Below are 26,826 nucleotides of genomic sequence, written 5' to 3' on the forward strand. Positions count from 1 at the left end.
CTGCCAAGGGGCACACACACAGGCGCGCGCACACACACACAAACACGCACACACACACACACAATGGGGAGAGATTAAATGACAGCAGGGGCTATGAGGATAAACCCACGGAGGTTGAAGAAGCAATAAGAATACGCTTGCGGTTTGATTGACACACTTGTTGTCCAATCGATGCATTTTATAATTGCGACAATTCTGTGTTGGACCCTGGCATCAGTTTTGCAGCGCTGACAATTCTGTCGGTTTGTGTTCATCTCGAAGCCACTGATATAACGGACACAAGAGAAGAGCACATCGTTCTCTCTGGATGATATTCACATGGTTTTCCTCAGCTGCTCTTCCGTGCAGGCGGAGCGACCTGCAGAACACTGCATGCTATTTTTTAAGAAGTTACAACCCAAGCAGCTCCCACCACCGGCTAACAGCTAGCCGCCTGTAGTGAAATAACGTCAGACGTATTGGTGCCTGGCTAGCTAGCGTACTGTATATCTGTAAATTAGCCTAGCGCAGGGGGGAGCTAGCCACCGGAGCCTGCTGGCACCGCTCAATGACTCTCCTGTGGGTCTCACTGGATCTAACGAGTTGTCTGTGTGGACTCTACAACCAAGAGGAAACGAACAGTGGCTGAATCCATTCACCGAGTTTGGACTGTGGGAAACTGCAAAGCCCCTCGCAGGTGAGATGGACTGTTAGCCAGCTGCTAGCCAGGGCTAACCAATGCAGACCGGAGTAGCTCGAGGCTAATGTTAATGTTCCATGGAGACCACATCACACAGTAATGTTCCTCTGAGCCTCAGGTGCCACCCTGTGTCATGGGATCGCCTGGACCACGGGCCGGGTTCATGCTTGTGTGCAGTTCATTTTCCACACGTACGGTGCATCCACCACACGAGTGATGGAGCTTGTTCAATATATAAATCCCATTAACGTGCTGCTGTGACTCAGTCCGATCTCCACCCAACCTACCTCCATTTCATCTCTATGGACTCGAGTCGTAATTCGTAAGTAAGCTAGCTAATGTTAAAGGAATGCCGGGATTTAAATAACACGTAGGTTTGCTGCTCATTCCAGTAACGATCGTCCCCGCCCCGGTTTCCACAGGAGCCACTGTCCAGTGTGGACTGATTGGCCGTTATGAAAAACGTTATGCCGAAGAGCATTTCCTACAATAGTCCGAGCAATCAGATCCAATAGCTTTCGGACGATTCATTTGGTAAATGTAAGAGTGGATGCCACAGGGATTCAGGAACAGGTTGTTAATGCGTGTGTATTAGCTTATCAAAGCCATCCCAGGGAAATGTGAGGGTTTCAGTGTAGTCTGACCTTCTGTGATGAAAGCGAGTGGGCCGTGTGTGCGGGGCTGGATCGTGCTGAGCTGTCAAACCCAGCGTGCTGCAGGGCCGCCCGACTCGGTCCACCAGGGGTGGCGTGTCACCTGGCTCAGCTGGGATCTGACAAGCAGCCAGGCTTACATTTGAGACATCGGTTAGCATTTTCATTCACACTTTCTCTTTTAAATGGAAAAAAACTCCCCTCTGGACTGGATCTGGAATTAGGTTGGAGGCATCAATCTGCTCTTTTTCGGGTTTTGTGGATATACAGATATACAGAGGCCCGTGAGTGACTGCAGCGGCTCATATACACAGCCAGTGTTCATGTGTAGGGGCTGGTAACGCTGAAGGCTTCTGTAGATTTAAGAGGGTGCTTTGCTTTCTGGGCTTTTTGTAGCTTTTACAACACTGGAGGTTGGATACTCCCCCTGATGGAGTAAGGATGGATACTGTTCATCATGGAAATGACTTATGGTTGTATGAGGAAACAAGTATCGTATATATTTATTGAGAGCACTTCAACATGCCATCTTGGATGTAGACCCTTATATGTTAGGCTGTGATTTATTGACTAGTTTGCTTTTGGTAAATGCAGCCCAGGTTTTTATGACAGCATGTCAAAGCAGAGGCTGTCTTTGTACCAGAGTGTATGTTCAGTATTTGGCATCATACAATGCGTGGCAGCATGCCAAGTTTAGGCAAATATTGGCTGATAAACAAGAAGCAATACCTTGCTAGTTTGCATGAGGAGGTGCATGTGTGTGATATCAGACTATTCAAAAATCCTTTCCACACCTGAACATTGGGCCTAAAACAGTTTGTGCAAACAGATTTGTTCTTAAGTTGTGCATTCGCCATCATTTCTTACAGGTACAAAAATAATGTAAGAGTGGTCCAGAGCCCTGTTGTAGGAGTCACAAGAAATTCGTCTGCTGTATTTCAAATAAAGTTGTTTACAACTGAATTGTATATTTCATTAGTTTATAGCAAGTATATATCAGTATTTTGCAAAATTACACCTCATTAATATGTTGACGTTAATCGGTTTAATTGCAATTTTGAATTAAATTATAATTCTGAATCTATTAATGTACCTGATATTTGTTGCAACGTCCCGCGGAGTGCGCGATTCCTAAAAGTTGGCAGGCCATGTAAGCTATGATCATTGATGTGATTGATGTTGTGCTTAAACTGTCTGCTTCTTTCGTATCAAACTAAATATTGGTAGTGTGACTAAAGACACAGCATTAACAATATGGATTTTCTTTTTTTTATTCTACTGCTGATTCTGCTTAAAAGTTACTCTTTGATGTAATTTTCATGAATTAACAGCTCTGACATTGGGCTGCAAGCGTAGCCTTATATGGTATAATTGGGGTGTTAATTTGCTATCCTGGTATCCAAATACGCACGTATTATATACACACGTAGTCATAACATGAAGAAATTATTTGTGTGTGTATTTATTCAGCCGACCCTACAATTTACAGGTGTGAACCATTTGAATATTTTTGCAGAATGTCTCATACTGTACATGGAGACCAATGGCAGCTGATCGGATTTAGGCTCGTTTGGATGAATACAATGCTGTAGCTGGTCGTGTACGTTACTCTGATTGGAAGAAGGCTTCACTTGTGTTTGAAGGACATTTCATTTATGAGTGTTCCTCTGCCCACTACCTAATGTTTTAATGTAATACAGAAGTGTATATATATATATATATATATATATATATATATTTAACAATGTTCTTATGTGACAGCAATATGCTTCCGTACTTTTATAATTAAATTAAACTGGATGACCAGTTTCAGTAAATGATCAGTTTCTTGATGTATCTCTGGAAGATTAAAGTCTGGTGAATGGAGCAGCAGTAATAGATAAGAGAGTAGGACGACAGGTTCATCCATCATGGCTGGCCTCAACAGGTGCACTCATGCTCATTAATTGAAATCCTGAGTCCATAAATTGAACACCTGTGTTCGTATTTGTCTCTGCAAACAACCATCTCTGGTTAAGCCTCAGAGCTGATCTGTCATAAATCAAAGAGGAGTGAAAGAAGAGGCAGGTGCTGTCTTCAGACGGTGGCCCTGTTTACCTCCATCAGTCAATGCTAACTTTCAATATTGTAATAGTGCAATTTCATAATGACATTTCATCATTAAGTAATATATACCATATTAGTGACGATTTATTGGTAAATCTCAAGCTGTTGATTGTGTCTGTAATGTTGCTGTTTATAAAGCTGAATGCATCACAACACTATGTTATGTCGATAGTCATATATGATGTAAAAACATCTGCTTGAACTTTTAATGACAATTTTCTGAAGACTTTATGTTTTCTTCATAACGTCACTTTGTTCACCTTGACTCTGACGTTTGACCACTCATCTCAAAAAATGAATTATCTAGAGCTGTCCCCCAAACATGCCCATGTCTTAATGAGTTATTTGAGTTAAACCTAACTGTTACCTAATCCTAACCCGGAAAGCAAGTCTTAACCCTAAAACAAGATTTTGAAAAAGTGAGGACCGGTCAAAACTGTAGGCACTTTTCATTATGTCCTCACTCCATGAAGTCTATGTTGAAAATCGTCCTCACCAATAGATAATTACAAGTGATCACACACACACGCTTTTGTACAGTGTCTTCAAAGTCATGTAAAAGTTTAAATGCAAAACTGTCATGACACTTGAAACAGTTATATCAGCGAGATAAAAACAAAAGCAACATATCGACAACTTCCCTGGCCTTGCAACAGAAATTTACAGTTCACCGTCAGATCTCACATAAACGGTTTCAGTAAGATTTTATGTTTAAAATAAAAAATAGTGTTTTATTTTGATATCACCTCAACAAGATGCTCACTGAGCAGGGTTAAGTGGGTTTGGAAAATATATATATTTTTTATTTATTTCTCATGTAGTGTGTCATACTTGACACTTCGGTATCCTTTAAAAAATAATAGCATGTTTTATTTATTTATTTAAAAAACATCTTCCATGAAGTTTCGTTAATTCCTTGATGTCTTACAGTAGGAACACAGCTGGCAGGGCTCTGCCAGAAGAGATGAAGACGCATATTAATGTACACATGGCAAAGTAAAAGAGGGATGTCTCTTGTCACCAGGTGGATATGTGAAAAAGATTAGAGTTTTTTAGCCATTGTTTATAATCCCCAGACTCCATAATCCCTCATCTGTCAAAGTGACCATTTTAACAGACAAACAGATATCTTGTAGTCTGACGCCAGCATTAAGTCTTTTTGTTTACCGTTGCCTATTCAAATAAAAAACACATTTTGTGGATGGGAGGGGCTTGACCAAAGGAAGAACACATTGAATTTTGGAGCAGATCTGTATTAATGTATTAATCTTTGAAACATGCATCAGCCTTGGTGCAAATATGGCCCTTCTGGTTTTTCTTTTGCTTTCATTAGGATTTGGGACCAGTGACAATGTGATGATTTTAGACGTGTATTTCAGTCAACTGAGTCTGGACCAATAAGAAAAAAGGAACAGTGACATCATCACTTTCGTAATGTTTTAGATGTCCACAAAGATCTCTACTTTAAAAGGTTTTTGAAAAAGTGAATGGCCGAAAATGCAGTTTGCTTGTGGATGTGAAGGTTGGAAAAATGTTGGTTTTGCAAAAATCATTAAAAATACTTAAGTTAGCGTGGGTAAAGCCCCATGCTTCCTTGTTGTGCCTCCTCACTAGCAGCAGCTGTAGCAAGATATCTCAAGAATGCCTGGCATCATAATGCTCTGCAAATTCCTGCAGTTGCATTTGGTGGTAAGCACACATTGTTAACAACAGTTTAAGTCTAAGGGAGCATTTCTCCCCCTTTAAATTATTATAAAGAACTGGTGATTGTTATGGTTTGGTTAAAATGAGGTGTTCACGTACTGGAGTATCTGCTCTCTTACCAACCCTTTCTTTCTCTCATTAGGTGTGGTATCCTGTCCATGATCCTGATTTCCGGACTTTTTTTCGTGACCCAGAATTTGTTGAGTCGCAATACTGCCAACTCTTTGTGTGGTTCACATACTCGAAGGGATCAACATCACAAACAAGAAGTCCTATGTTCAGCATTGGATGTGGGAAATGTGCTTGCTGTTCTGTTTTCAAGACCGGTGAGGGATACGTCAAACCTGAAATGTATCAAGATGCTTATGGCTAGAAGACTCCCTTCAACACTCAAAGGCTGCATTTTTTCACATTTTTGACGAGTTACATTTTGGGCCAGACAGGCTGTATCATCGAAGGGATTGTAGTGGGGGAGTGTTTTCCAAGCCTGAGTGACCTCTTCCTGGGAAGGAAATAGAGGAAAAGGCCCTGGACGTCGCTGGAGACAAGGGCAAAGAAAGAAAAGGGATCGTTGCTGGGAGGCCAACAGTTACGTAACTGGAAGCCGAAGTTGTCCACCAATGGAGTGGAACGAGGAAACCAATGGAGGGAACTGAGTTGTTCTGTGTTGCCTTTGCTGGTTGATATGAGAAAGGCCATTATCTGCTCTGTACATGTCCCCTAGACATGATGGATGAACACTGTAATTTTAGCTCTGTCTCAACAATTTAATTTACATGGATACTGATGGGTGTTCTACTGGATTTTTCTCACGATGTGCTGGAAAGAACCACACCATCACTTCCAGTTTCCACATACCCGTTGCAGCTGGCAAGTGAGGTGGTTTAAATCAGCCACCGGGGGGGTTTAGGGATGCCCCGACACAGGAAAACCAGGCTACTCCACTGGCCCACTTACAGACTGCCGTTTCTAGTACGAGTCCTGGACTGAAAGCGAAGAGGTCTTTTTTTTATTTTACAAGGCCTTCTTTCACACAGCTAACCCTGCCCAGACTGCTGTTCTCTCGATTCTGAAAACTTCAAATTTGAATGAATAGGAATCTCCGCACACAGACTTAGCTTCATTTTAGGTATTAATCTGCACTTTTTGAAGGTGAAAAAGGTCATGGGGAAGGAAAAGGGATAGCAGCCCTAGACTTATTTATTTTACGAACTTCTCTCCTTTTACCTCTCACTTCTCTCATCTTTTAATTTCTTCCTCTTTTCCTTATTAGTTAATCTAGTACCAAACAGGTTTACCTCTGCCAACTCTGGTACCTCAATAAACTCCCATTTAAAGACCAAACAAATCAACCTGGACCAGTTTTCTGTATTTTAGCATATGATGTGACTTAGATGGCACAAATCACCAAATAACTAAATTAACGTGCTTTATCAGAAGGGATAGAATGGGTTATTACATCTAATTAAACAGCCATATTTTTAATTGCACTATTATCATGATTTTCACCAAGCCTTTATTCACCTTGATATATATGGACCTCTAAGAATGATCAGTTTCTATTGGCTTTTATGACTATGGCTGGAACACAGTGTTGTTTATGTGCCTCCAACTTGTTTACCCCTTTATAATCTGTGGCTTATTTGTTCATCCCGCCTTACCACCTGCTTTTGAAGCTGACAGGGAAACAAGGCTTTTACAACTGAGAGACTTTTAAGCTTCTTTGAATCTTACACACAGTAGATCTGGATTGACTTAAGAATCTAAAAACAAGCACCACTCCTCAAATGAAGTAGGGACTTTTCCCTTTTTTCCACTTGAAAGAGGAAACCCTTCTCAACTGTTCCATCATTTCCTTTGTGCACTTCCTTTGCAATTTATTCCTTTTGCCAATCTGTTATTTTTAATTTTCGATCTACAAATCCACTCAATGCATGTAAAGAAACATTTAAACTTTAAAGACAAATTCCTTGGCATAGCAGTTGCTGTACATACAAACACCACACACAGGAAGTGATGCCAGGTGTCAGCAGTAAGAGTGGAGGGCGGGGTCCATCTTCGTCACCCCTCCCCCACACAGTGGTCCCGCCCAGCAGACCCCTGCGACCCTCTCGCTACGTCCCTGTGTCGGCAGCCACGTTCTTCCTCGTTGGTTCCACCACGCTGTTCTTCTGCTTTACGTAAGTGGCCACGGTGCATCAGTCTCACACAAACACCATATTGCATGTTCGTGAAAATAGAGATGATTTAGTATTTTCTTTTTAAATACAGGGTGATGGCCTTTTGATTCAACCAGTAGTTGTTTGAAATGCAAAAATATTAGCAAATTTAGATTATTTTTTATAAATCATGCTCAAAAAACAATCATAACCACATTTTATGCATCCATTGAGTCAGCAAACTATGCAAACCAAATTTTGTACGGATTCATGCAATCACGAGATATAAACCTTTGCATTTGTTGTTTCCCTGGAGGCAAAATATCCAAACATTACAAAGCCAAGCAGGTTCTTATCCAAACAAGTTCAATGACTTTGGTTTCAAGCACTTTAGCCACTGTTGATTGATTAGCTTTATGTACATTTAGGATAAGGACAAAGGTTTAAAAATCAATTCAAAAAGTGGATTGACATGTCAACATGACTTTAACTTTACGAAGATGATGTGAGCCAAATTTTGTGAGAATCAGATCAAGAGCTCGCTGGAAAAATTTGCATTTTTTTTTAGAAGAAGACCATTTGACAGCAGATTCATAACCAAGAGATAGGAGTTATTAAAGGCAAAGCCATTTAATAAGTTATTTAATAAAAGATAATTGTGATTAATGATGATTAGATTAGATGATTAGAACAATACATTTTGGCATGTGTGCTTTTGTGTGTTTGTGAGACTGTTCTTGAATAGGAGGCAGTTTCATGAATTGTGAGTACATTTTTACAGGCTTTTTGTGTAGTTAGACTTTATTTAAAGATGTTCTTTAGCTAACCCTTTGCTAACCCTTACCCTACAGTCTTTCAAGACATGTCTTGATTTTGAGAGGTGCTTCTGTACCCCCTTTCAGACCTGGTATTAACATCCATCCTGGGTAATCCTGTCACAAGTGGTCAGCTCTAAGTATCGGTCTGAACACACCAAAATGCGTCCTCCATGCGTCTTGAGATCCAATCTCCCAGACCACTTTAGAGGTGGTCTACTATTACCATGTTTGGATTTATTTCGCTGTTTAAACATAATTGCGTCCTGGGCTACATATCTCTCGCTCATGATAAAACGAAGGCAGTCACACACAAACAGTCTCATCGGACCCATCTATGCTCAGAATTGGTAAAAACAATAATATTTGGTCTTCGCAAACACGGATAACATGATCATTTGCATATCAAGCACGAAAGTGAGATCCAATTACAACTGGTCACAGGGGAAACGTTCAGGACGCATTTTGTGTCTTTTCACACCTGGAACCTAGAGCTGTCCACTTGTGATCGGATCTCTCAGGATGGATGTTAATACCAGGTGTGAATAGGGCCAGTTATACAGGCATGTGGCTGAGGAGGGAGAGTTGGGGTGTGTGAGAATGAGAACTGTTTGAGATGGCCATAGTCAAAGGCCAAATTTTTCAACTCCTCAAACTTTGGACATTTGGGAAGTGCTGATTGCCCCTTTATAGTTTCAAGACTTTGAAAATTCATGTATTGAAGAGGTTGGCAACAAGCAGCCCGCAGACCAAAGCTGGGCTTCAGCACTAATGTTTGGCCAACCAGATTATTTGTATAACCTCTCTGACAGTCTTCCATGTAGCTACATGTCCAAATAGAGAATCCAACTCCAGCTGAAGAATGTTTGCGATGAAAGTAGATCAAAGACACAGACACTTAAGAATTAGGACGCAGGCTGAACTGTGGTCAGTGTACAGGACAGAATGAAATGGATGTCTGTCATAACAGCATCAGTTACCTGGACTGCAATTTAAAAAGCCTAAGTCCAAGTGAAGTCACAAGTAATTTGTGTCAAAGTGCAGATTGAGTTTCAAGTCTTATTTGATTTAGTCAAGTTGGCTCTTAAGTCATCAAATGTATGAGTCGAGTCCACTCCTCTTCTCAAGGCACAGAGGTATGGCAGCTAATCACAAATACATTTATATATAGCCAGGAAAGTTTTTTTTTATTATTTGAACTTAATTTCAAAGTAATCTTGCGCTGTCTTTCAAGATAACATCAACCAAAAACAAAACACACATTGAGCTGTGTTTAAAGAACCCACTTAGCTAGATGAGATTTAATAGTTGGATGAGAATAATAATTATTTCTGGTGGTGTTTTTGCCTTATCTGACATTAGAGCAATTACAGGAAACATGGAAAGAGAAAGATGTTGAATGAAGGACAACACATTTCCCAAGCTTCAACTGAACTACGACTTTAATACTTAGACTAGCCCTTTCCACGATAATTTCTGACGGCTAATTTGACGTTGAATTAGTGTTCTTGATCCTCATTTGTAAATGGATGGTAAATGGATTTGTATTTATATAGCGCTTTTCTAGTCTGATGAAGACCACTCAGAGCGCTTTACAGTACAGTTTCACATTCACCCATTCACACACACATTCATACAGTGCATCTACTTGCAGCACTTTGTTATTCTATGGGGGGCTATTGAGGGTTCAGCATCTTGCCCAAGGACACTTCGGCATGCAGATGGTTCAGACTGGGGATCGAACTGCTGATCTTCAGGTTGGAGGACGACCACTCTACCCCTCAGCCACAGCCGCCCTGTAATTTGTAACCGTTGTGTACGCAAAAAACTGGGCCTTAAACATGCGATTACATAGTATTGTTGCTACTTATGTTGTGCTAAGCTAACATCATGGACTGAATTGAAGTTGTTTTCACATGTACTGTGAACATTGTCACAATTTGTACCTCAGTGGGGCCATCAGCTCTAAGTGTTTCTGACAGAATGCTAAGTCACTAATGTTATAGACTGTCATCACTAATCTTGCTCACACCTCACTCTAGAGATTGTTTGTGTGTCAGAGATTAAGAGTGTGAAAAGGGAAAATATAGTGTTGAGTGTGAGTGTGTGTGAAGCAGTGTCTTTGGGAGAAACCACACGTATGCGTGAATAAATGTATGTGTGTGTGTGTGTGTGTCCTTGCTTGCACCCTCCTGTATGTGTGTATTTGTTGGTGCATGTGTGAGAACATCTAATCTGCGTGTTGTTAATATGGTGGGCAGGCAGCTCTGCGCTTCAGATTAGAGAGGAGAAAATAGGCCAACATCTGTCACCCTGACAAAAGCCCCTCATCTAGTCTCTCACAGCTCCTTTCTCTCTGAGTCTGTCAGTGTTTTTATCCCGGCAGTCGGTCTCACATTCACCCTTATTCCTTTTACGAGTGAATTAACATTTACAAATGCCTGTTAACAATTCTCTAATAAAAACACAAAACATGATTTTTTTACCAAACTAATAACTTTACTGGCTTCAAATAGTATTTAGGTTATTTTACTCTTTTTGTCACTTTATTTAGTTGAAGATTCAATTGTTCATTCAACTGGTAATTACCAATACAATTAGATCCTTTGCTGTGTTACATTATTTGTGGTTATGTTTATCCAGTTTGAACTGGGATGTGTCTTTAATTTGACTGGGGTCCACCATGGGTAAACTGAATTGACTTGACATGTTTAGAAAGCCGCATACCTGCGTTTTTACAAAAGTCACTTTTCAACTCTTTGCAGACCTTGGTGATGAAATTGTAGGTGAGGCATTGATCATGGAAAGGGCATAAATAATGTCTAAAATTTAGAGTGTTCCCAGCAGCTCAGTGGCCTTAATGATTGTGACATTTGAGAAGTTTGAAAACCCCATGAACCGCTTCCTAGAGTTACCTGTCCAACCAAATTGAGTAAGTGGGCAAGAAGCGCCTCGGTCAAGGAGGTTACCAAGAACCCTATGGACAATACACCAGAAGATGTCCTCTGTAGAGAAAGTAGAACTTGCTGCATGTTTGACCTTTTGAGCAGCACTCTGTCAATCAGGTCTTAGCAATGGAGTGGCTAGACAGAAGACACTTTGAGTAAAAGGCGGCTTGGAGTTTGCACAGGGAAGGATACAAGAGCAAGGGAAAAGATTATCTGGTCTGTTGAGAAAAGATTAAACAATATAAACTCAAAGCACTATGCATAGCAAACACCAAACGCCAGGACTTATTTCCCTACAATAAACCCGAAAAATAACATTAACAAAAACTAGTCTATAAGTAAGAAAACATTCACAATTGGGCACAATATAATCCACATCACAGCGTCTGTGTGTAAACAATGCCATAGAATTGCCACGTGTGGGGAATGTTCCCAGTGTTAACATCCACATTCCTGTGCTTGTTTGGGGTTACGCATTGTTGGAGATAAGTGGCTGTATGCCCATTTCTTCTGACACAGCCGACATACTGTACATCCCCCTTTTATTTTCTTGATCAAAACACTGCCAATCGGCGCTGGTTGAACATCATCTGTCACACTTATCACTTTGATGGCTTTTAACATCTGCGCATTGGCATGTTGCTTGGGGATGGTTTCAGAACATGCGCTATTCATTTTGGGGAGTTTGGACAAAATTGGACCAATCAGCCTTGAGGGCTTAGCAAATTTTGGCTTGTTATGATTTGAGAATCAAGTAATCCTAAATTTTGGTAGATATCTAGAGAAGAACTTGGCTGGAAGTGGGCCTATCAAAGCATTTTCAGCAGGGCCAATAGAGAGTGCCAAAACACAGAAAATGTCCACCTCAAAAGGCAGTGGTAAAACATGTCAGATATATAGGTGCAAGTGGGCATGGTCTATTATGTCTTCATAACATAGCTCATAACTTCTTTGAGCAACCCTGATCAAACTCAGTGGCAACATCCTGTTCTCTCTCGTCAAAATGCACATCCCATTTTGTTCATATCTGATAAAGGAGAAAATAATTGAGATTGAACCATGAATAAAATGCTACATAAATGGTCAAGATTAAATAAGTGTAATTGATCTTGCATGGCCTAAATCCTAAACACTGAACCTTTAAAACATAATTTAATCATCTGAAGTGAGTGACTTTGTGCAGCTTTCTCAATCCTGGAACCTGCGCAGTGTTTTTTGTGGATTTAATTTATTCGGTTGAACTTCTTCCCCCTGTTGAGCACAAAAGAGTTTGAATCTTTTAGTACTGTGTGGTGTTGAGTGTATTGATGAAATACAAATAATAGGCTTAGTTAGTGTACGGCTACTACAAAATTCATAAACTGTAGTGGTCTGAATACTTTCTGAATGCACTGTTATAGATTAATTTAATACCAGTCTGAAAATATATCCAAGCAAGCATATTTCGTCTTGTGACTGAATGTTGTTTTTTACCAATGACACTGTAGGTTATCTTCAGGGACATCACTTTTATTAGAAGAACCCATAGAATAAGACAGATGTCTATAGTTTTTCCTGTGTGTCAGACATTGTCTTTTCTTTTTGGTGCAGGTGTCCGTGGCTTTCCGAGCGCTTCTCAGTAGCGGTGCCCATCTACAATGGAGTCATCTTCCTGTTTGTTTTGGCTAACTTTTGTATGGCCACATTTATGGACCCTGGCATCTTCCCAAGAGGTGTGTGCATGGGTGGTTGAATTTTACTGTGTGGGTTTTACTGTCGCCAAATTGTTATCAACATATTGTGTGCAGTATGTTCATAATTCTGTTGTGGCCTAATATCAAATTTACCTTTTGTTCAATCTAGCTATTGAATTAATTTCTATCTTTAGTATAGTCTACAATATAACAAAATGTGAAAAAATGAAGACTTGACAAATGCACTGTAGAGGATTTAAGCTAAGAGATTTTAATAAGGCCAATTAATGTGTCTCATGTTGATTATGGTTGTGTGTGGGCATTTGATTCCATGCGTCCTATTTCCGTCTCTGCAGCCGAGGAGGACGAGGACAAGGAGGACGATTTCCGTGCTCCCCTCTACAAGACAGTGGAGATCAGAGGGATCCAGGTCAGGATGAAGTGGTGTTCAACCTGCCGCTTCTACAGGCCACCACGGTGTTCCCACTGCTCCGTCTGCGACAACTGTGTCGAGGTGTGCTCATGGGCCATTCACATCATTTAAGACAGTCCTCGTGTACACATCCTCTGCATTATCCGGCACCATCAACCCTTACTCTTACCCTGATATGGGACTGCATTTATAATTTCAAAGCCAATCCATATCAGCCATTTTCAACAGAACTACAATAACAACACTGGAACTTTCTTTTAATCGTCTGTTGTGGGAAGAGCTGTGTGCCAAGTAAAAATACAACCATTAGCAGCACTTTAGATGCATGATTCACCCAGATATGCTTTTAAAATGACACAAAGACAGTTTTTCTCCCAACTCATTTGAGTGTATACATTCCAGTCACAGCAGGCATACCCATAGTGGATTGGGTTAAAATCAGTTGATAATCTAAATGGATCAGGCTGTAGACACGTATACCATTTCCTGCACTAGTAGTCTTATGTCTGTGTGTTCAAACCCTCATGTAGGACTTTGACCACCACTGTCCGTGGGTGAACAACTGCATCGGTAGGAGGAACTACCGCTACTTCTTTCTCTTCCTGCTGTCTCTGACGGCTCACATCATGGCCGTGTTTGGCTTTGGACTGCTGTTCATCCTTTACCATCGGCAGAACATTGACCGCCTGCAGGCCATCGTCACGTATCCTTTAAAGACCTTTTCCATGTAATGGTTGTATTAGATGTCCTGAAGATACAATTGTAATATGAGGACTTTACTTCCACCGGAGATACGTCATAAACGGAGTCTACCAGTCAAATTGTTGGGAGCATTTTGTTGTTTCCTCGTCGTTCAGAGTCTCTTTGAAACTTTTGGGGAAATTAAAATCAAAAATGGAAATGATTCAAAAGATGGTGAAGTTATAGTTTGTCCAGAGCAACAGATTTCCATCATGAACAACTATTATTATTATTACTTCCATTATTACTTCATACCCTTACTTTTAAATTTGTATTTTAAAAATGTGTTATCTATGTGACTGTTGTCAAATAGTCTCGGACAGTCTACGACAAACAAAAGCAGAGAGGGAGGAGGTAGCACAGGCAACAGTTGAACTGTGGACACTGCGGTCATAGACTTGTGGACAGAAAATATAAACACCTAATGGGTGCTTTGCAATAAAAGATCTATTAAAGTACTTTCTATGGGCCTTTGAGTGTCTGTTGAATCTGCTCTAAAAAGATATTCCTTGACCCCAGTGATCTCAGGCTGGCTGTAATGTGTGTTGCGGGTCTGTTCTTTATCCCTGTTGCTGGCCTCACTGGTTTCCATATGGTGCTTGTGGCCAGAGGCAGAACTACAAATGAACAGGTAGGAAACTCAGTGTTTACATACGTGGGCTGCAGTGACACGTGAAATTATCATGGAATGCCTGAAATCCTGTAGTCGGAATACGAAAGAACAATTTACAAATGTCTTCAGGTTTTTTAGTTACATTATATAGAACATTTATATTGTAAAAGTCCATGTTGTAAATAATAAATCATTTGTCAAAAAGTTTAGGTTTTCTAAGCATTTGAAAAGCTGTATCATGCTGATTTCCTGTTATAGTTATTCCATCCCTCTTTTCTTTTGATCGAATGTTTGTATATCTTGGTGCTGGTTTCTCTTTTTTACTACTTTGCCTTTTTCCTTCTCCAGGTGACAGGAAAGTTCAGAGGAGGTGTTAACCCTTTCACCAATGGCTGTTGGAAGAATGTCTCTCATGTCCTCTGCAGCTCACAGGCACCCAGGTGCATGTTCTAAATTATCCTATTTGCAACTTCTCTAGTCGACTGTTCACAATCATTACATAATCGTACAAAGTTATGTCTCCAGAGCTGTAGTGCTATCTGTTTAAGTACAGCACTGCAGCGAATCAATGACAGGCATGCATGTGTTTACAGTGGTAGAATCACTTCATGGATAGTTTCATCATATTGAGAATACTCAACTACAGGATGAGACCATAATGTAGACTTGATGCATCAAGGAGACCAGAAGCTGGAACAATAAACAAACGCTAACAGAGTAACATGAGTAATTGTCACCCCCATTCTAACTGCACGTCCATGAAACGCTAGAATTGCTGTCACTCTCTATGTTACATGTAGGTGTTCACATCCTATTGGATAGTTAAGCCTAAAGTATGCATTCCTAAATCACATTGTGTCCTTGCGTCTTGCCACTGATAGAATATGCAAAAGAGTTAAAGTTTGTGAGAGTTGAAGTTGGTGCTTCTCTGTCTGGCGCACCGGAGTTGGATAAGAAAATCCTAAATCGTAGACACTACAATGTACTGTTGGTTGGTCCTTTAATGTCTGTAGAAACTGAGAACCGTCTCACTCGTAAGAAGGGTGCTGTTTTAAATGATCCTTGTGGTATTTTGACCAAAGTATGTCACAGACATTTCATTAAGACCCCAAGGAACCATATCAACTGTGGTAAAATGGGCATAATATGTCCCCTTTAAGGTATCCATGCATTTGAAACAAAGTTTGTGACAACAGTGGACTGGTGGAGCAGGTTACTGATGATGTGTCAGCTCACTTTCTCTGTGCTCTCTGCAGGTACCTGGGCAGGAAGAAGTGTGTGCAAAGTGTGTGTGTGCAGCCTCCTTTTCTGCGGCCACAGCTTACAGAGGCCCAACTGGCTGCAAAGATCCTGGACAACGGCATACAGGGAGACCTGCACCGGGTAAGTACAGTAGAATATGAGGTACAAACTGATCATCAGCATGTTTTAAACACAAGTTTAAGAAGGAAAATAAGCTCTTATCCTGCTGTCAAACAAGTGTTACATAAGAGTGCTGTACCCATTCAAATCTGCACTTTAAGTTCGAATATACACAGGTCCAGATGGCAGCAAGTGATTTAAAAGCAATTTAAAATTCAATGGCCAGAAATCCTGTAAGGTCAAATTTGTAAACGCAACACAACCACATTTATCATCCCAGAAAGTGTCTGATGTTTCATAACAAAGGAAACATAAGACAGCATCAAACGAGACTTATTGTCATTAATTGTGCCAAAATTGAGATAGCGTAATATTTAAGAATAATTGTAATGTAATTTGCTACTGTTTGTTTAATTTTTTTTAGAAACTGCTATAAAAAAAATATAAAAAACACAAAACTGTGGATAATTGATCTCAGTGGAAGCTGCAGGAGGCTACTCACAACACGGCGTACTCAGTGCAACTTAAGAAAACAAACATTTGCATTGCAAATACACACAACACAACAACATGCTGCAAATAGCATGGATGACAATGCAAGTGTTTCCAGGGTACACACAAGTATTTGCATTGTGTAAGTCTATTATATTTTGTTAGGTGGATATTATTGATGATTTTTGGTGACTCACTTCTGGCTCTGTTGGCTGTATCTTTTTGATATATTATATAAATAGATGAAATAGGTTGAGTCTAAGTTGAACACAAAGTATGACTTGTTGGTCAGTTTCTAACCCTAACAGCAGCGCTGCCTCTGTGGGCTCATATATACAGATATACCAGCACATAACTCATAGTTAGGGCTGGGTGATTGTTTTTCTGGCAGAATCACGATCCACAATCTAGTAACGATTTATTTTCATGTTGGTTTTATTATTTATTTTACAAGTTACTGAACATTACAATCAAACGTATATTTCCCAATTTGAAAGATACAGGTCTACAAGGTTACAAAGCACTCTGATCCTTACCTCTGTGCGCTCTTCTCTTTCCAGTCCAGGTCAAGTCTGGAGATGATGGAGAGCCAGTCATGTGATGCTGAGCCGCCTCCTCCACCTAAACCAGAGCTCCGCTACCCTGGAATCACCAGAGGAAACACGGAGGGTAAAGCTCTGCTGAACGACCTTTGTCTAAACTTGCAACAAAAAAGAAAAAGCATTGATCTGATTCTGTGTTGTTTTGTTTCTCTCTTCCTACCTTCCTGCAGAGTGCAGTCTACTAAACAAAGCCCCTCCCACCCCCACCATGTACAAATACAGGCCCACATACAGCCCTGGAAAGAACCACACAGCACTCACACATGCTTACGCCAACCAGGTAATGCACACACAAACACTCTTCACAGAGGAGACTATATACTGTGTAATAAATATGTGGTGCTGTGTTTCTGTGCAGAGAAGCTTTCTCTCCACCCATGCCTCTGTTTTTTTGCATCTATTGATTTCAATCTAATGCATTTCCATTGTTGATTTTCCTTTTGATATCCTTTCGGCCATCTTGGTTTGATTTCTCAGTGGCTTTCTGTTGATCAGTATCAGTAAGTGATTGCTCTGAAAGCATTTTCCCTTTTATCTTCACTGTTAACTTTGTTTCCTGTCCCACTCTGTTTGCTCTGGATGTGGGTGAAATACTGGTTGAACACATTTAAAATGATTCGTGACTGCCTTTATCCGTCGCTGCAGTATTGTTTGGACTGAGTGAAAAAGGAGTAGGTGAGGCTGAGAAAGAGTTGAAGAAAAAAAAAAAATATCGAAGGATTGTACCTGGATCCATCTGTGTTGCTGCAGATAAGGTTGTACACAGTATTTGTACCCATGTCTGGTCCATGTCCTACCGGTCAGTCCAACACTCTGTAAGAATATTCTCTTTTGTCTGAAGTTTGTTGTTCTAACTACCATCTCCCCAGTAGTTTCCTCTTTGTTCTCCTTTCTTATTAGAAATGTGACGTAGTGAATCCTCTAGATTCTCCCCAAAGTTTGTCAAAGTGAACTGTGCCCCTTTAACTCACATGACATCATATTAAAGCCTGTGTTCTACCATCATTCTGCACTTTGCTCTGTCAGTAATGTTTTAAAGCTTCATACTGATCAGACTTGATCTGGTGTTATGTCGAGAGGCCTCTTTTGTTTTAGGAATGTCTGTGCATCCTTAACTACAAGATTTTTTTTTTCTCGTATTACCACATGCATTTATTGTGCAGTTGTTGTCTGCGACTCTCAATACATACCCACAGCTGTTACTCTTGCTGTAATAGCAGAACTTTCATATCTGGATATGCAGAAAAGCTTTCAGCCATTCGACCTTCAACAGAACAAATGTTTGACAAAAGGAATGTGAGCTTGACAGCTGCACAAACCTGTGACCCTATTCTTAGAGTATTAGGGATAGTTAAAGGCCCCATGAATGAAAAATCCTTTATCTCGGTTTAATCCTGTGTCCCAATGTTACCTGTTCTTTTATCTCTCGTGACAAAACCAACACCAAACCTTTTTCTTCCTTTTTAAATCAGTTTCAAGTTTGAGGTGACCAATTCTGCATCCAGTCAGAAAGCTTTCTGGACTTTTTTGCTCCCATCTTGTGACTATAAATTCTACCAGTTGGTGCCGAGCGTACTGGGACCTACGCTGTTCCATTCATCTGTAAAATCTGCAGGTGGAGGCTTTCCATGTTGAGCTGTTAGTTCCTGTCTAATCTCTGCTGCAGGGGCCTGACACTCATTCAGCACCTTTGGCTCAATAATACACCAATCAGCAAACACTACAGTTTCAAAGCAGACAGTAGAAAGTGGAGTGAAGGCAGCTGAAACAATGTGACATCTGTACCAAGTTCTAATCAAACAGCAACAGGTGGTAAAGATGCTGCAGTAAACGACCTGTTGAAGTTCAGCCACTTGTCATGTATCTGTTCATCAGTCTGTTTGTTTATGATGCTGTTGGTATTTGTAGTATTTTGCCACCTCTGGGTATTTGGCTAATTCCTGATTGTCTGATGAACATCATGTTCTAGAAAGCTGGGACTCCTGATTTTGGGTTATTCTGAGCACTGTGATCTGATCGTGATGATGTTCATTTAATCTATCTGTAATTAGCTCAGGTGTTGTGTCAACACTGAGTGAGTTCCAGTTTTCACAGAAATATACAAACTCCCACAGAGGTCTTTACTCTTCTTTGCTGAGCTTCTTGTTGTTTCTTTTCCCTCCTCCATCCTCCCCCCTCTCTCTCCTCCTCCCTCCCTCAGTTAAGTCGAGGAGAGAGCGTTGGCAGTGCCAGGGACTCCTCCTCCTCCACCTCCTCCCTCCTCCAGGCCAGCCAGCAGCCTGGTTTCCGCTCCCAGCCCAGCCTGGACCGGCGGGAAGCTTCGTCCGACAGAATGGGAGGGGGAGGAGGTGGGAAGAGGAGGGAGGGATGCAGGGAGGTGGTAGGGGGGGGCATACCTGGCTACACCCTTGGCGGACGCTCGTACCCCTCCTTCTCCGACCCCACAGTCCTATCGGGCGTGGCGTCGCGATCTTCCAGCTCGACGCACACCTCAGCTGGCGCCGCCCACATCTCTGAAGCAACCACAACCTCAGCCAGTTTCAAGAGCTTGGCCAATCAGACGCCCCCGGCTCAACACGCGTCTCGCAATGGGAGCCTGTCGTATGACAGCATACTGGCTGGGGGGGATGAATACGACAAGGGGGGGGTAGTGGGTTCAGCAGCCCCTGAGCTTTCCTCTGGGAGACCCTGCACACCAGCAGCAGGCAGCTACGGCCCCCCCTTCATAGCGTCACAACAGAGGGATGCTGAGCTGCACCCCCAGTCGTCCCAGTCTCCCCATCACCACCACCGCTCTGCCCACCACCACCACCACCACCACCACTCCTTCCTCCATCGCTCCTCCTCTTCCACATCCTCCTCCCCACCACCTCCTCCAGAGAGGGAACGCCTACTGGGGGAGCCCCAACCTGGCGCTCACACCCTATCAGCCAATCATGCCTCAGCCCCACCTCCCCCACATCATCACCACCATTCCCACCATCACCAACACCACTCCCACCATCATCACCACCACTCCTCGTCCTCTTCCTCCACCTCCCATCCTCCCCGTTTCTCTGCCCCTCACGCCCCGCCCCACCACGCCTACCCCTACCGCACCCGCTCCACTGACACGCCTCTGGGCTCCTCCACCACCTCCACTACCCACCCTCCCCGCTCCCCACATCCCCCTCCTCTGGGCAAGTCGCTCTCGTACTCCAGCGCCGCCGCGGCTGAAATGCAATACCGGCTAGTCCGCAAAGCCTCCGCGTCAGCTGGAGCGAATGCAGCGGGGGTTGGAGGAGGAGGTATGGGAGGGATGGGAGGAGGAGGAGGAGGTATGGGAGGGATGGGAGGAGGAGGAGGAGGAGGAGGAATACAAGCGCCAAAGTGAGTATGAGTTTCTCCTTTTGTCCGGGCCGTTGGTTTGCTGCTTACCCTGAAAAATCACCTGCCCGCCTGAAAGCCTGACTACCTGATTGACTGCTCCTCCTCTTCTTCCCTTCTCTCTTCCTCCTCCTCCTCCTCCTCCTCCTCCTCCTCCTCCTCCTCCTCCTCCTCCTCCTCCTCCTCCTCCTCCTCCTGCCAGATATCCTGTGAGTTCCTCCTTCTTCTCCCTTTGCTCGTCTTCTATTCATCTGTGAGCTTTGATGATGTTGTGGTCTGCTTGTTTGTTCAGGTCTTTACCATAATTTGCATCATTACCATCCTCTGTGTAGACAATACAGTGCCTGCAGTCTCCTGCAGATACATCTGTAAAAATTCTACTCATATTAAATGGAACTTTAGAGTTTATTGCATGACAACTGTTAAGGTTGAATTCTCTGACCTGCTTGTGTGTGTCTCTGTTGTTTTTATTCGCAATTTCTCCTCCACATGTTGCATGTGACAGCTGTAAAGGATTGTTGCACACGGAGACTGAAGCTTTCCCACCCGTAAGCTCTTTCGGCTCATTTGGAACTCTGCATGGGGGGTGGTCAGTCCCACAGGAGTTTGATGTTCAGTTTTCAATCTCCAGTTCAGCACAAACCAAACATAAACTGATGATCAACAACAGCAAAGCCACTCAGTCCTCCTCTGGGCTGACCCCTGCTGTTCTGGTCCAGTCACAAATAAACTACTTTTCTCTGGCAGTCATGCTTTTACTGGGTTGACTCGCAATTGAAAAACCCAAATGAAATGGAGCCCATGTGTGAAAGCAGCTGTTGTGAGTGAGCCAGCTGTTGTCGACACCTCACTGTCCTCCGCAGATGAACTCCTGAACTGTCTCACTCATCGTTGCTGTTTCTTTTTGTGTTTTTCTAAAATCAGGGATGAGCTGATCCAGGTGAAACATTTGAGTCGGACCAACGGTGGTCAGCCCTTCTCATCCTCTTCCTCCTCCTGCTCTGCCCCTTCCTCTCCCTGTCACCCAGTCAGCATGTCCACTCGGCCGGCGGTGGCCTTCCCCAGCTCAGCTTTGACGCAGAGCCCTGCCCCCAAGCCCCAGGGCGGTGGGGTCAAGAAGGTGACGGGCGTCGGAGGCACAACCTATGAGATTTCTGTGTGAGTGGCAGCTTGCCGCCACTGTGAGGACCAATGAAACGAGCTGGAGATCTGCGTTTCCTTCTGCCTGACGGGGAAATAGTGCGTTTTCTTAGAACAAAAGAACAGTGACTTACATGAATGAGTGGAACTATGTCCAGATCTTACCCGTCATGGCAGGGTTAAACTGTGTTGGACTATCCTGCCTGCAGACACCTACTTAGTATCCTGCTGGGGAGATGACTGGAAGCCTAGCCTGGTGTGGGCCAGAACTCACTGGCTCTGGGCTATGAATGACATCACTGGACAACATACAGACATTTTGTGGGTTTTATCCGCATTGTAGCTAAGTAGGTAGCATGAGGCGCTAGCATGGACAGGTCTGGGTGTTTTGTTGTACAAGTTTTGCAGCAGGAGGCGTTACCACTGCCAGGGTCAGGATCCTGATCTCCACTGGGGCCACCAGTCAGCTCTGCATCACAAGGTCCATATCAACACATTTGGCCTGACTCTGCATTTAGGTTAGAATTTTTGCAGATGTAGACCATCACTAAGCAAACAACTCCAAGATAAGGATGATTCTACTAAAAATCAACAGTCCTTGGAACCCTATCCAAATCAAGGAAGGATCTGTTCAAGGTCAAGGGCTCCCCATATACAAGCAGTTTGGTGTAAACTACCTGAATGGTCAATCAGATGAAGTCAGCCAGGGTTTTTTAATACAAGCTCTGGCTCCAGTCGTCAGTTAAACTTTGTAGTCTGTAAGGCAGAGGCCAGCTGTATCACTTACAGACTCCCAGTCAATCATGGAACTGCCCAACACAACGCAGCAGCTCAGTCATCAGGCAGTTAGTAGATCTGCTGAGGACAATCTGCCTGTGTGCAGAAGCAGCTCCACCCTGTTGCTGCATGAAGTGAACTGCCTTCTGATGGAGGGAGAAGAAATGTGACATTGAAAACAGACAAAGCTGATCCCCTCTATCTTTGATTCATTTGTTGATTTATTCCTAGATGTGAAAATGATTCCATGTTTGTACAGGATGATGTGATTTTTTTTAAATGTGGATTTTTTAAAGAAAAAAAGTGGCGTTGATACTGGACTGCAGCATGCACTTCTATTACTACTTGCCACTATAGGGCCGCTGTGTTTGAACCAACAGGAAGTCAGGAAACTAAAGTGAAAAAATAAATAATGTTTTGGCTTTTTTGTGGTTAATGGTGTCCTTGAGAAAAGGCAAACTTTCCAGGGAACAGCTCATGGAATTAATTTTCTAAAAATAATTGAGTGTTGTCATTTTTTTTATTTCACCTATTTAATTTTTGATTGTTTTATATGAATTTATATGGAAATATAGCTATTGATTAATGAAGAATTTTTAATATTGACTCAAAAGACAGTTTGTGTTAGTGTTAGAATGGGGATAAAAAAAAGAATAAATCTAGTTGGTGTCATTGTTGCTCCACAGTCGATACACCGTTTTCTTAGAAAGACCTATTTCTAATGTCCAGTGTTCCAAGATTACATTAGAATAAAGGGTGCTGGAACCTCTCAGACCAGATGACTGATCTATAAGATTTACAGTAAAATGACATCTACAGTATGAGTATGACTGTTCTTTCACTGAATATTAAGGCTACTGATGAAACAAATGAGATTTCCATAATTAAATGTTGAAACAAAGAGAAAAGGTTTCCGAAAAAGTGTTTGGAGATTAAATATCACTTTGACAGATACTTGAAGTTTAGCTCAGGTCCTCCCAATTCTCTTGATTCAACATCGGTTCATTCTTTTTTTTGGAAAGGACCGAAAAACACCAACTGTCTGTATAAGGTCTCAAAATTTGACAGTTTACATCAGAGCAAAACCAATCCACAAGGTGGAAGGATCTGTCTGCAGAGCTCGGTTTGAGATGCCATCATAAACTTTCTGCTGCAAGTTTTCTTTATGATTCTCTGGAACAAGCAGGACTCTTCATCGACCTGACTGCCACAGTGAACAACCTGATGAGAAGGGCCTTAGTTACATATCCAGCTCTGAACAGATCAGTGGTCAGTCTGGCTGAGCTCATGCATGAAGACAGACTTGCAGAAGGAAGTTCATTAGATCAATGAAATGCTAGAAGTCATTACAAAAATCTATGTTACTATTTCAAAACTTAAATAAGTCACGAAAGCCAAAGTCACTTGATTTGTCTCAGATCAGATACTTATTTACACACATATGAAGTAAACTGTGTACAAAGTATAGACTTACCACTGGCACAGTGCATGAATTTGAACAGGGTAGTGGTGTTGGGCCTTTATCCATCCACAGTAAATGACGATCAAAATATGACCATAATTGATGCCTGCTAAAATATTTACCAGCTTCTTTTCTCACTCGGTATTTGCTGCCTTCAAATGGAACAGTTAGTGTAAATGGTGTGTTTAGTGATCAAGTGTTTCATTTGTCTAAACACTGTTGCTAGGCAACAGCAGCATGGTCACTTCTAATATAATTTATATTAACTGGCAGCATCTAGAAGCCACAGTGTGGCTAACAACAACAGACTTTCCTTAGACATATTATAGAATAACAAAGAAAAAACTGACAAGAATTAATAATGTTAACTTTCTCTTTCAGAAGAGGGTGGCCGTCAAATGGGCTGTTATCTTAAATGTGGTAATCATGACACCGTTTGAGGGCGGCATTAAAAATGCACTTTATTACTTTCTTGTGTATGTGTGTTCCCGCCTGTTTTACAGACCGTGGTCATAACGCCCATGACATCTCCTCGTTCCACCTTTTTCAGTTTGAATATATAGTTGTCTCCTCTTTCCACTAAGACAAGACGGATGGAACTTATTGACTAAGTCCATTGTCTGAGGACTTAGATTTCCCCAAACTTGTCTGCATGAATTCACTTACACTCAAAATTATCAAATAGAGACAGGACTTATATCAGAAGGAAACCCTCTATCTGGACAGCAAAGTGTATTCATCTGAAACTGAATTGACTTTTTAATGTCCATGTTTTAGCATTTCTTGGCTGTCGATTTATCCTGTGCAGTATTGAAACAGTGGCCTTAATAATGTTGTCATATTTAAAGTGTGAACAGGGTGTGTGAATTTCCTCTGGGCTCCAAACATTTTAAACTTAAACCTCATTTGTCAGTGAAGGGGTTTCGAGATACACTTAAAAGAAGATTACACAAACTAAGTTGGGCTAAAAAAGGTTTAAATCAGATATAAATATGCCATGGGAAAGGATCTTAACTCTAAACATTAACAGATGAGGCCTCTAGTAAGAGAACATGTCTTCAGTGATGGAATATGTTTGCTCAAGTTTGATGACAGCTGGATGGGTGTCAGCTGTAGCAGTGCGTTGCACCCTTTAAACTGAGATTTAGATCCACATTAAGTTTACAGCACAACCTAAATCTGACTTTGAAACAAATTACACCAGCCTTCTTGTTTGTTTTTTTTGCCCCATTCAGTGAGATTGTGTCGAAATTTAGTTTTTTTGCTGAGCCTTTGCATAAGAATAATTAATGGCCCCTGAACCAGCAACCTTTATGTAACTATGTCATCACGATGATGTAACTATGTCATCCCTCTTTAAGTCAATCTATGGCCATGTTGTCTTTGTCCAGATAGAAATACAAAGAGCAACACATTACTCAGTATTGGACAGAATATGACCAGTTATATAAAATAAATAAAGCACACTCTAGCGCCAGAGAGAGGGATGTTTTCAGGAAATGTGTTTTCTAATTCAGCTTGGTTCTTCATTCTGCTGTAACTTGTGTCCAGTTGGAGCACAGCTCTTTGGCTGAGCCGAATGCCTGGTGGATGAGGACAGGGGGCTTGAGGTGTATGTTAGATAGCACAGTTTCGGCACAGTTTCTAAGACATAGCTGGGAAGCTGAAATACAAGTGAAAGAAATGCCAAATATGTGGATTGTACAGTTAATACGTGTGTGTGAGTGAATTTGTGGCTGGGGCTGGGGGGATTGATAATAAACCTTAAACAAAGAGGTGGAACACAGCTTGTTCTTTATTTTGCTACTTTTGTTATTTGTTAATCTAGTATTTAAAGGACTCCTCTACCCAAATCAAACACGCTTCAATGCTCCAGTGTTTCATTTATGTGTGCTGAGAATTTTCTTTTAGATCTCAGTGCAGCATTTGATGCAGTGGATCACCATATTTTAACTGACAGACTGGAAAGGTGGGTAGAAATCACCGGTGTGGCTCTAGACTGGTTCAGGTCCTGCAGAAATAACCTTTTCCGTATCAATCTCTGACTCTGCTTCATCCCCCTCATGCTTACTGTATGGTGTCCACCAGGGCTCAATCCTTGGCCTCATTTTATTCTCTATACATGTTTGCCCTCTGTGGTTTAACCTGCAAACATAAGGTCCATATTCACTGCTGCACAGGTGATACAGAGCTCTACATTCCCATCAGTGTCAATCAAACATTGCGTCACTGCAGAAATAGACAGACGCCAAGAATGTCGTTCAACCACGTTATCATTTAAGAAATATTGCTAAGATCAGGTCTTTAATTTCCGTATCAGATGGAGAAATTAATCCATGCTTTTATATTATCTCTGGCTTCAACTACTGTAATGCACTTTACACTGACCTGAATAACAAAACAATCCACCGATTACAGTTAGTCCAGAATGCTGCAGCACAGCTTTGAACCTGTTTCAGGATGTGATCATATCATCCTGGTTTTAGCATCGCTTCACTGGCTTACACAGTTAGGGTTGAAAACACATTTTTTATAAAAAGTTTTTATCACAATAATTACATGCCTTTGCTCATGTTGTATTGTTTAATTCTGCCTGCTGTAAAGCACTTTGTTTGTATCTAAAAGTGCTATACAAAAACTTATTATTACATGTAGTGATAAAGTCACAAGGAACTATCACCAGATTGCAGAAGCCATCAGCTCTACATAAGGTTTCTATGTGCTTTGTTTTGGCATCATGACATTTTCCCAAAAGTGAAGCCAAATCATCTGGATCTCCCCCTGGTGGTTTGCTGCAGTATAGTTAATTAAAAAAAAGGCCACTAGGACACGGTCCAAACAATAACTGTCCACATTTTAAGTCCACATTAAAACAATGTGTTTCAAAGATGGTTTCTGTCATTTTAGGTAGTCCTTATCACACAAGTGTTCATGTTTCTTGGTTGAATTATTTGTTGATACAGAAACAGGCTGAAATGTTGTGACTGACATAAACAAGCTAGTTATAGTGGCTTTTACCTGCTGCTTAAGTGCATTATTATTAGGTGTTTCTATTTGTTTTTTCTTTATCCTGTGACTTTATATTTCCTGGCAGCTCAGTG

The 26,826-nt window shown here is 41.6% G+C and overlaps 1 protein-coding gene across 1 annotated transcript; it reads left to right on the forward strand.

Moving 5' to 3' along the window:
• The first annotated feature begins 235 nt into the window (after positions 1-235).
• zdhhc5a (zinc finger DHHC-type palmitoyltransferase 5a) lies at positions 236-25,498 on the forward strand. The gene is made up of 13 exons (XM_061094041.1): positions 236-676; positions 5,285-7,322; positions 12,655-12,776; positions 13,094-13,251; positions 13,701-13,873; positions 14,440-14,542; positions 14,873-14,964; positions 15,781-15,907; positions 16,939-17,047; positions 17,151-17,260; positions 19,181-20,267; positions 20,316-20,349; positions 21,271-25,498. Exons 2-13 carry the CDS (start codon positions 7,159-7,161, stop codon positions 21,506-21,508), a joined length of 2,517 nt encoding a protein of 838 aa, XP_060950024.1. The 5' UTR covers positions 236-676; positions 5,285-7,158; the 3' UTR covers positions 21,509-25,498.
• The last annotated feature ends 1,328 nt before the right edge of the window (positions 25,499-26,826 follow it).

The sequence above is a fragment of the Limanda limanda genome, chromosome 2 (assembly GCF_963576545.1).
Source record: "Limanda limanda chromosome 2, fLimLim1.1, whole genome shotgun sequence".
NCBI lineage: Eukaryota > Metazoa > Chordata > Actinopteri > Pleuronectiformes > Pleuronectidae > Limanda > Limanda limanda.